Raw genomic sequence first — 11909 nt, 5'->3', positions numbered from 1 at the left:
GGTCCCTGACCCTGAGCTTCCTAGTGTCCTGCCATTCATCAAGAACTCCTTTGTCCGATTACTTCTTACCAAGTGGATCACTTCACACTTTTCAGGGTTAAATTCCATCTGCCACTAAACTAAACTCATCTGACCAATCTGTTGAAAACTTCCTGCAAACTAAGATCATCTTTCTCTCCTTTGACAAGGTGCCACACGAGATCGCTAAATAAGATAACAGCCAACGGTGCTAGGGATAAGGTACGGCATGGATAGAGGATTGGCTGATTGGCAGAAGACAGTAGGGATAAAGGGGTCTTTTTCAATATGGCAGCCAGTGACTAGTGGAGTTCCACATAGGTTTGTATCAGGACCACAACTATTCACATTATATATTAGGTATTGTTGCTACATTTGTAGATGACACAAAAGATTGGAGGAGGGATATCGTGTTAAGGAAGGCTAGAGAAGGACTTTGACAGGCGAGAAGATTTGGCCAAGTAGTGGCAGAGGGATACAATGAGAAAAATGTGAAATTATGCACTTCGGTAGGAAGAAGAGAGGTATACATCATTTTCTAAATGGGGAAAGGCTTCAGAAATCTGAAGCAGCTGCTGCACTTAGTTGAAGGGTCAATAGCAAGAGGCCATAATTTTAAGGTGAAGGACAGATAAGTTAGAGCAGATTTGAGGACTTCTTATTTCTTTCAGGGTGCTGGTTGTCTGGAATGCACTGCCTGGGAGAGTAGTTGAGGCAAAAATCCAAGTAATCAGACTTAGGAGTCCTAGTTCAGGTTTCTCAAACTTTAAGATACAAGTTCAGTTGGCAGTTAGGCTCTGGTCAGACAACATTTGGAATATTATGCGCAGTTTTTAGACCCCTGTATAAGGATGTGTTGGTGTTGAAAGCTGTCCAGAGGATGATTACAGGGATGAAGATCTTACCATAGCAGCTGCTGAGGACTTTGAGTTTGTGCTCAACGGAGTTTAGCAGGATATAGGGGAATCTGATTGAAACTTAAAAGACAGAAAGGTCTGGATAGAGAGGTCATGGAGAAGATATTTCCACTAGTAGGACAGACTAAGACCCAAGGGAACAGCCTCAGAGTAAAGGGACAACCTTTTAGACCTGTGATGAAGAGGAATTTCTTCAGAGGGTAGTAAATTTGAGGAATTCACTGCCACAGAAATCTGAGGAGTGAATGATTTCTTTATTGTCACAAATTGAAGATACAGTGAAAAGCGTTTATGGCCACAATGTGTGTCATTTTGGAGGTACAATAAGGATAAAAAAATTACTTAAGTTCATCTTTTGATCAAATTGAGGTCTCAAGCACAGTTTTAGGGCTTCTGCAAGGTGTTCTGGTCCTCAAGCAGCCCTACTCTGGGAACAGTGACAACACCAGTACCCTAGGAGACCCTGGCTTGGGCCTACCACCACCAGGAGTCCAAGCTCCAGGCACTGCCACCAAGAGCCCCAGTCCACGCTGCCGATGCTGCAGCCACCACCTGCTAACACTGCTCACTCATGTCCATGCTCTCTTTCTTTCCTCCACCACTGGGGGTCCTCCTGCATCTGGAGTGCACCCCAGCAGGAAAACAAAATCATCATTGCAGTGGTCAGCCATCCTTCCTCCTTCACCAGCAGTGGCTGCCACATTGACACAATATCCGAGTTAAAACACCTTCGAGACAGGAGTTGAAGGCAATCAAGCACACCCTTCTAAAGGACAGTCGCCCGGACCCGAAACATTTGTGTCTCTCTCTCTCGACAGATGCTGCCAGACTTGGATTCTCACTCTGGATGTGGTCTGTCCTTCCTGACCGTGCATAATTTACGTGCATTTAAGACAGATAGGTTCTTGATTAGTAAGGGAATCAAGGGTTACAAGATGGCAGGACAATAGAGTTGAGAAACATATCAGCCATGATCAAATGGTGCAGCAGACTCAAAAATGGGTTAAGTGGCCTAATTCTGCTCTTGTAATCTGATGGTCTATCAACCATCTGGCCAATGTTCACCCACAAACTTATTCATGTGCCACCCACCCACCCCCATGTTCTCATCCCTCATGGGCATTCACAAACTTACTCATCTGCCACCCAACATTATATCACAAACAATAAAGATGACAAACAATAAAATAAATCCAAAACTGATCCCTGTGGTACACTACTAGACACGAGACTCCAGTCACAAACATCCTTCTACTACCACCCTGTCTCCTATCACTAGGGCAATTTGGATCCAACTTGTCAAGTTATCCTGGATCCCATGTGCTTTTATCTTCTTTAGTGTCCCATGTGTGACCTTGTCAAAGTCTCTGCTGAAATCCACAAACTACATCAACCACACTACCTTCACCTACACCTAATCACACCCTCAAAAAATTCAAATCAAATACATTAGGCATAATACCCCTCTGACAAAAACATGCTGGCTATCCCTGATCAAATCTTGACAAGTGGACGTTAATTCTCTTCAGAATTTTCTCCAACAGTTTTCCTACCACTGATGACAGACTTATCAGTTTGAAATTTCCTGGTTTATCTCTACCACCCTTTTTGAAAAATGGAATCACATTAGGGGGATCCTCCAGTTCTCTGGTACCACTCCTGCGGCCAGACAGACCTTACAAATTTAGTTCAAAACCCATGTAATTTTCTTCCTGGGTTCCCACAGTAGCCTGGGATACAACTCATCCAGACCTGGGTATTTGTCTACTTACAAGTCTGCCAAAAACTAATACCTCCTCACTTCCTATGTCAATCTGCTCAAGAACCCCAATCACTCTCCACAAATTCTGTACCTACACCTTCCTTCTCCCAAGACAGAAGCAAAGTACTCATTTAAAACTCTACCAATATTCTCCAGCTCCACAGATTGCCTTCTTCATCCAGGATTGACCTACTCATTCCCTGGTTATTCTCATTCCCCCTTAACATACTTTTAGTATTTTTTGGGATTCTTTCTAATTTACCTACCAGCTTTTCTTCATGGCCCCTCTTTGCTCTCTTAATTGCTTTAAGATATCCCCTGTACTTTCTGTATTTCACTACGGCCATTGGTTTGCTCCCTTGCACCTACTAAAGGTCTTTATTCCTTCTAATCCAGTTCTGAATATTCTTGGGCATTAGGGTTCTCTGGGATTGTTGCTCCTTCATTTCACCCTAAAGGGAACACATTGGGCCTGTACTCCCAGCTCCCCTCCAACTGTTCTGCTGTAACTTCCCCACAAGTAGCTCTCCCAGTCTACGGCTAGATACTGCCTCATTTTAAGACATCTTTCTCCAATCCAAAACCAGTACTGTACCATCCCATCAGTTCTGAGGAAAGGTCACTGGACCTGAAACATTAACTGTTTATTCCTTCACAGATGCTGCCAGACCTGCTGAGCTTTTCCAGCAACTTTGTTTTTGTTCCTGATTTACAGCATCCGCAGTTCTTTCGGTTTTTACTGTACCATCCCTTGTTGGACTTTCTACATATTTACATTAAGAGATCTCCCACGTACATTTTAATAAATCCACCCCCTCTAAACACTGACTATTCCAAATAATGTTTGGCAATTTGAAATCCCCTAACAAAAATTACCCTCTTAATACACACCTCAATTGATGGTCTAAATAGCTGCTTCCTCTACTACCCACTGACTACTGGTGGGCCTATATTACACTCCCAGCATTGAGACTGTCCCCTTTTTATTCTCAGGATCTTTGCACATAGCTTCATTTGAAGATCCTTCCAACATATCAGCCCTCCTCACTGTAGTAAGTGACTCCTGAATAATGGAACATCATCTTCTCTTGTCTCACCCATATCTCAGAATGTTGAGCTGCCAGTCCCAGCTCTGCTGCAAACATATCTGTGTGATGGAAACAATATCACAATTCCATGTGTCAATCCATATCCTTAAATCATCTGCCTTACCTATAATACTCCTAGCATTAGAGTACAGGACATCCAACCTCACCTTATTTTCTTGAAATATTACATCTGAACTTCCTGTGTCTTGGCTCTGTTACAATAATATGCTGTGCTCCACTGTACCAAATGGAGTCCCCTCCCACTGCTGAACTAGTTTAAATTCCTCAACTGCAGTTACAAACCCACCTGCAAGGTGCTTGTCCAATTTCAGACCAAGGGCAGACTGTTTCAACAAGGTCACCTTGTTCTTCTATTACGAGTACAGACCCAATCTACTCAACTTCTCCTCCTAGTGAACTTTCTTCAGACTGCCTCGATTGCAAATATCTCTTTTCTTAGAGAAGGGCCAATCCTTCCACCACCAAAGCACAGTGACAGCAGTCAGTTAGCCCAATAGGCTGGATGGCTGGTTCGTAATGCAGTGACACCAACGGTATGAGCTCAATTCTTGCACTGGCTGGGGTTACTACGAAAGACACTCCTTCTCGACCTCTCCCCATAGCCAAGGCATGGTGACCCTCAGGTTACACCATGACCAGCTAGAGAGAGCAGCCAAATGGTCTGGTAAGAGCATGGGGACTTTTACCATCTACATGTATGGCAGAAATTCACCAAGGATCCTTACCACTACCATCCTGAAAGTCAAGGACAGAAGATGAATGGAAACATTACCTTCTGCAAGATCCCCTCCAAGCCTTTCATCATCTTGACTTGGAAATATTGCCATCGGGTTAGAAAGCTCAGGGCTCCCTGTAACAGCATTGTAGGTGCACCTGTACCAACTGAACTGCAGCAGTTCAAGAAGGCAGCACCATCACCATCATTACAAGGACAACTAGGAATGTGCAATAAATGTTTGCTCAGCTGGCGATGCTAACATCCCTGAATTATTTTTGAAAGGCCCATTTCAACAGATTTTTGAAAAAAAAAAAACCACGTTTAAAAGGAGTATTAGATCATATCAAAACAAAACCAAACAGATGATTTTCTCCCTTTTGAATTTCCTTTTTAGTCTAAAATAAGGTGAATGTTGTGGGCCAGACCAGATCACTTTAAAATATTAGATGGTCTCAACCCTAACATTTTTCTTATTTTAAAAAGGTAAGTGAAAGGTGTGTTGAGTTCCAAAAGCAATTTGATCGGTCAAACTATTGAACATTAAGCAAAATGCACTTTATTCATACACTACAGTTAGTTAAAATACAACAAAAGGAGGAAGAAAATGGAAGACCTTAACTCTACTGGAAAACTTAACAGAATAATAGACTAACTATTGAACAGCAACTGTTCCAAGATAGTAACATCGCACAAACACACCAATGACAAAGGCAAATTCAGTAAAACAGATTGTCTCACATGCAACTCAAGCAGCAGTAGGAAAACCATCGCGAAAACTCAGTAGCAAAGAGAAATGTACCGCAGCTTCCATCCAGTTTCAAGACCCAGCAACAACTACTGAAAGCAAAAAAACTTAAAATCCTGATTTTGTGGGAGCTTGCCCCACCCACTCAGGCTACTTCTATTGCTCCAACTTTTAAAAACCTTAAGGCTTCACACAAGCTATTTACTTTATTGGATTCAAATAGATAGCTCCAAACTGCTGTCTTAAAACCTCTCCCAAAAACAAACAGGGCAAAGTACACCTCTTAAAGCCATACTATCACATGAGATAGCACAAAGACATTCTCAGCTGCCATTTGAAATTTGGCAGAAGTGAGATAAACATAATTTGACTTTTTTTTTTAAAAAACATATTGGCTTCCAAGAATGCAGACTGCAAAGTAACAGTACTAGAATTTTAAATGGTTTAATATTTTATTTCAAGACCATTAAGATTGGATCCCTATTACACTTACACACACACACACATTCAACTTTCCAAAGGAAAGTGACAAAATACCAAATACAAAATGAACCCCAGATGCAAACTGGTCTGTACATACAAACTATTCAAACTTGCTTATCTGTACTTCAATTGCTAGGTTACATAATGACAATTTACAAGCCTTTCTTACTTAGTAATCTCTTGCCATCATCTCGGTGAGGCTGCTGTTGGTTTTCTCCATTAAGATTGATACTAAGTTTATTGCTGTCAGCAGTCTGCTTCTCAAGATTTATTTTGGCTTTGTTGTAATCCCAGTCAGATTTCCGGTGATTATTTACTTGCTCATCCTCCTCTCTGGACTGAGAAATTTAAGCAAATAGAAATAGCAGGAGGATTAAACAGAGGAACATTAGCAGGCATCAACAGCACGCAAGACTCTTGCTCAAAAGATCAACCTTCAAAGACTACAGCACCTGTTAGCCAAGGACATCATAACTTCATGATGCCCTGTATCTTCCTCTCACATTCTGAGGAGATTAAGGAAATGCTACAGAAAGGATGGATCAAATCATTCTTTATAAATCATGGTCATACCTTGTACACTGTCTGTTACAAGTTGAAAATTGTGACTTCAGGAACATTCAAATGAATTTTCAACAAAACATCAATACAGCAGACATTAAAAGAATAGATCAGAAACAAAACTAGGACATCAGAGATGGGATTCAGGTACACAACATAAAGAAAAGAATGCATTCACTTTACAATTAAATTGCACAGTTCGAAACTTTTGAAATAATGCAAGGTAGTGGTCATGCCTTTGAACTTGTAATCTAAAAGATAATTAATGATCTGAAGACGAGTTCCGATTCCATTATAAAAACTGGGGAATTAACATTCAATTAACTCAGTAAATTTGGAATCTGAAAATGTTTGCAATATGACCAATTCCCCTATTATTGTAAACTTTCAACTAGCTGTTTAGGGAAAGAAATTTGTCATCCTTACCCGGTCTTGTTTGAGACACTCCAGACCTATAGACAGGTCTTAAATGCCCTCTGAAATGGCTTAGCAGGTCTCTCAGCCCTATTCACAAAGATGAATCATCTCATCTTTGTAAAGGGTAATAAGCATCTTTCCAGCAATGCATACATCCCACAAATGAATAAATTTGAAAAATTACAGTTCTACCTAGACGTTGGCCTCTACAGATGTGAAGGGAGAATGTCCATGAACACTCAGCTAATATCAGGCCTCACTACAGGCCCAAATGCTAACTCCGAAGGAAAGAAAAATTCTGGAAACTACATCCAATTCCAATAGTCAGTCAAATATTGCTGGAGGGGACTACTAGCCGATAAAACTGTTCTCATTACTTTTTGTTCATAGTAAAGTAATTTGGGCCTGAAACACGTTGAGTTCTTCCTTGAAGATCAGATTCACAAGTTTCCCAGTCTCTTTAGAGAGGTGCTGGATATTTTACTCAGCTTTACAAACACATTAGTCTGATTTGGAAATAGAGAAACTGTGGATCTATCACAGTTCAGTGCAAAGGGCAAAATCCTGTATTCCTCACTCTGTTCAATCACCCTATGATCTATGTATGTTATGATCTGCCTGTATTGCACACAAAAATTTTTTCACTACCTAGATACAAGTGACAATAATAAATCAAAGCAAAAGAAACTTCATAACTCAAGACACCATAATGTTTAGATATATGCTGACTGCAATTATGAGTTTTCAGCAACTAAAATTTGATACATGAACTGAAACAAATATTTACCAATATTGAGTGAACAATACTGCGTAGCGTTCCAAAAACTCACTGCAGCTTACCTGGTTTTGTTTAATGGAGTCTTCATGCTTTGCTGGCTGGTTATGCATTTTTCCTAAAGTCTTCAACTTCTCTTCACACTGTTCTTTCAGTGCCCTAATCTGTTGACCACATTGCAGGCTGCAAGAGAAAAGATCAATAAGCAATGCATAAAAACAGCAAACTGCACTTTTAAAAGCACCTCAGATACAGGAAGGTAGCTCTTGCTCCCAAATTCAACGCACAAAACAAACTGGCTGATTTGACAACAAGAAGCACCAACTCAAAACAGGGCAAACACACTGCAACACCACAAACAGCAACTAAAAGTTCATATTATATTGAAAACAACTATTCACATGTGAAGCAGCTTGTAAAGAATTAAAGTTTGATACTTGGCAAAGTATGGTATACTACAATTGCTCATAGTGTTCAGATAATAATTCAAGTGTGTCATGTTTCTGCATTATTTAACAAGCACTTTAACTACTTTTCAGCCATCACAAAACAGAAGCAACCATAGAAGGAAATGGATATTGCATTTATTAAGTAAGTATTCCCAGGTTGTAGTCTGCACAGAGAACTTCCAAAGTTATCAGAATAACTGCTGCTTTAAAGAGATCTGCCTCTTTGCTCCACTAAGATTATAGCATCAGTTGCTATGCAACCATTGGAATGGGAACAGTACAAAGAGATATAAGCAACGGGAAGACAGTGCAGCAGCTGACAGATTTGAAATGATTCAACCTCAGACAATGACAGGTAATCTAGATAAGAGTAATTCAAATCAGAAAACCACTGTCACAAATGAGAATGATCAGTAATTGCAGCATATTGCAAATCTGCCAAATACAATTGCAAAATGAAATAGATTTAGAGAGAACAAATTTATAAAGTATTAAAGGAAAGATGTTATAAAATAGGTCATTTCTACACAAGTCTTATTTTAACATCACTTCTGCCAGTTCGCTACAAAAAGAGCCTATATTATTGTTTGAGTCAAGATTATCAAGGCAAGAAATATCAAATATCAAAGCAAGAACATAAACCATTACGCACTCTCATGAAACGTTTATCTGCATAAGTATTTGTCAGTTAAGGAAAGTATATTAATATCAATTTCTGCAAATGGTTTTAATGAGAGCTAATCAAATATTCTAATCACATTCAGCTAAGTCATATTCAACTCGATATTCGACTGTTACTCTTTCGATAGATACTACCAAATCTGAATAGAGTCATACAGCATGGAAACAGATCCTTCAGTCCAACTCATCCATGCCAACCAGACATACCAATCTGACCTAATCCCTTTGCCAGCACTTGGCCCATATCCCTCTAAACCCTTCCTATTCATGTACCCATCCAGATGCCTTTTACATGTTGTAATTGTACCAGCCTCCAACACTTCCTCTGGCAGCTCATTCCATACACGCACCACTGAAAAAGTTGCCCCTCAGGTCCCTTTTAAGTCTTTCCCCTTAAACCCATGCCCCCTACCACCGAGCTCCCCCACCCTAGGAAAAAGACCTGGCTATTCACGCTATCCATGCCCCTCATGATTTTATAAACTTCTATAAAGTTACCTCGCAGCCTCCAAGGCTCCAGCGAGGAAAGTCCCAGCCCAGGGTTAATCAAGCTTCTTTGGTGTGAACTCCTAGCTGGTGGAGAGGGGAGGGGACGGGGAGGGGACGGGGAGAGGACCTGAGCGAGCAGGAGTGGAAATTGATGCTCCATAGCAGCCATTGCTGTCTGAAAGCTTGTGACCCCAAATGGTATTCCAAATCCCACTTTGTGGAGCTGTAAATTAGGTTATTTGTAAACAAGGACAGCCATCATTGATCTGAATTACACATTACAGTCCATAAATCAATAAAACTAGAGGTACATGTTCTAGCTTTTAAAAAGTACCTCAACAGAAATCTCTTAAAATGACAAGCATAATGCAGGAGACTACAATATTTTTAAAAGTACACCATAATCTAATATCCTGCAATATCTTCAAACACATGCATACAATACTCCCAAGACAGAACAAACTCAAGAGGTGCCTAGACAACCTCCTGACCAGAATTATAAATCACTTTCACATTTGGAGTATAGCTGAAAGCATTTGTGCCAATGGGTGACAGTCAAAGTGTAAACTAAAATTTCAATCCAGTAACCAAATCATTGCCTCTTACACTGCATACTTGGTATTGCCAGGATTCGGACAAGACAGATCTGTGTGTTTTGCTATGCACCTGATTTTTATTTAAATTACTACTACTTCCAATTCAGTTTGTAAACCACTTTCATTAAGAATTCTGTCCACATCATGCTTTTATCTCCTAAATTCGTTTCCTTTACTCAAGATTGTAGCTGAAGTCAAAGTAACCTGCTTGCATCAATATTTTGCATGCCTACCACTTAAGGCCAGCACAATATCCTCTCTTAATTCACATCACCCACATCTCAAGTGAAAACAAAACTATTTTAAAGTATACATTTCACTTCCTTTAAAATTAAATGGTTTTATTATGCAACAACCCATTTTCCTGGTTATGCTATATCATCTATGAGCAATACTCCTATTGGTTATAAGGTCATTAATCAACATCCCATCACAGAAATATCTGTCTGCTATTCTGCCTTATACCACTTCAGATTAGTTGTATGCCAAATGTTTCCGCAAAGCGCATCTCATGTTAAAAAAAAACTGTTTTAATATCCATTTACTTTTTCAATCTTTTAATGCATACAATTCAGATTCAGGGATTGAGAGTCAGAAAAATGTTCCACTTTCCCTTTTCTATGTTAGTATTTTAAGGTAAGAGGTAAATAATGTTTACTTGTCAAAAAAAGTTATTTCAGCATCATCACATCTGCTAGTTTTCAACTGCATTAAACCTAGTGCTACTGCAGAATTCATCAGATAAATGCACATTTCCACAATTACAACATATATGGTTGCTTGTAGAAGTGTCTACAAAGAAAAAAACAGAAAAAAGAAAGTAAGCCCGACAGGGACAATAAAAAATGATGCAATATCCTGACAAACTTCAAATGGAAATATTTACTTTACACGATAAGCTGCTCATAGCTAATGAGCGGATTCATGTCAAAAAGGAAGAAATGCTATTGACAAGGGGCGAAAGAAAATCATAGCCATGCTCTTTTTAAATATTTATAGTGTCACTGACCACACATTTTAAACCACAAGTGCACTTAGTTCATTGTTCATATATTTAGCCAAACCAGCTTTAAAACCTTAAGAATTTGAAAAATGCAAAATGAAGTTATCCAAAACTAGTCAATACCAAATTGTAGAGAACTAGTAAATTGTATGCTGTTCAAACCATATTTTAAGTAAAAACTGAAGTTGCTTAAAAAGCTGATCAGGTCTGGCAGCATCTGTTAAGAAAAATCCAAGTTAACATTTCGGGTCCGGTGACCCTTGCTCAGAACTGAGGAAGGATCACCAGACCCTAAACATTAACTTGGATGTATTTCCCCACAGATGCTGCCAGACCTGTTGAGCTTTTCCAGCAACTTCAGTTTTTGTTCCCGATTTATAGCATCCACAGTTCTTTAGGTTTTTTTAATACAATTTATAAAGTTCAACTTGACTTTAGGAACATCTTCATTAAAAAAAAAAACAACAGGGAAAAGAGAAAAGCTTGGAGTGCAGACACTGTACAGGATCAGTACTTCACCTTTCATATTCTAATTTCTTCTGCAAGGTTGTAGAGTTATTCCGGTATTCCTGTAGCTGATCATCCTGTCTTAGAAACTCTTGTCGTAACTCAGTAAGCTGCTCTGTGTAAGAGAAAGACACTTCAACTTGACCAATTATTGCAATACCACATCACAAGGAAATCACTGCCACAGAATAAAATCCAAAGATGCTTGGATATCAACCTGAAGTGGTTCCAGTGTGCACAACTTCTAAAATTGCTCAAGCATATAAAAGGAGTTAGGATTCGGTGCAGTAATCGCTCACTGGTTTCAGTATATATTGAATGCAACCCCAAAACACATTCATTTCACTCCCTGGCAGTAAGCAGCCTTGAGATTGTTTAAAAAAAAAAGAGGGCTTTTGGGGTCCACCTCGTGCATCTATGTAGGGGCATGGCAACTGTGAAACCCAAATGTTACTTAATGCATTTAGTCTATTTTTTTAAATGCACCTTTTCCCTCATATTTACTGTCCTTCATACCACACAATGCAAAAAGGTAAAATCCTGCAGATGCTGGAAAACCAAAATAAAAGCAGAGGTTGCTGGAACTACTTAGCAAGTAAGGGAGTATCTGTGAAGAGCACATTCCAGCAATTTCTGTTTTTGTGTGTTTCTGCGCTATGACATAGTTGTTTGAGGGGGA

At 39.5% G+C, this 11909-nt stretch overlaps 1 protein-coding gene across 1 annotated transcript in view; it reads right to left on the bottom strand.

The window, feature by feature from the left end:
• The window catches only part of golm2 (golgi membrane protein 2), a 46245-nt gene extending 34860 nt beyond the window's left edge, over positions 1-11385 (bottom strand). The window contains exons 1-3 of the mRNA XM_048615865.1: positions 11243-11385; positions 7571-7688; positions 5922-6090 (exon numbers count right to left, since the gene is read on the bottom strand). Of these exons, the coding sequence (XP_048471822.1) occupies positions 5922-6090; positions 7571-7618 (217 nt within the window). The 5' untranslated portion in view covers positions 7619-7688; positions 11243-11385. The remainder of the gene's footprint in view (positions 1-5921; positions 6091-7570; positions 7689-11242) is intronic.
• Between the last annotated feature and the right edge of the window lie 524 nt (positions 11386-11909).

The sequence above is a fragment of the Rhincodon typus genome, chromosome 33 (genome assembly GCF_021869965.1).
Source record: "Rhincodon typus isolate 14 chromosome 33, sRhiTyp1.1, whole genome shotgun sequence".
In the NCBI taxonomy this organism is placed as follows: domain Eukaryota; kingdom Metazoa; phylum Chordata; class Chondrichthyes; order Orectolobiformes; family Rhincodontidae; genus Rhincodon; species Rhincodon typus.
Note: the sequence above shows the minus strand (reverse complement) of the source record. Positions and strands in the feature narration are given on the sequence as shown.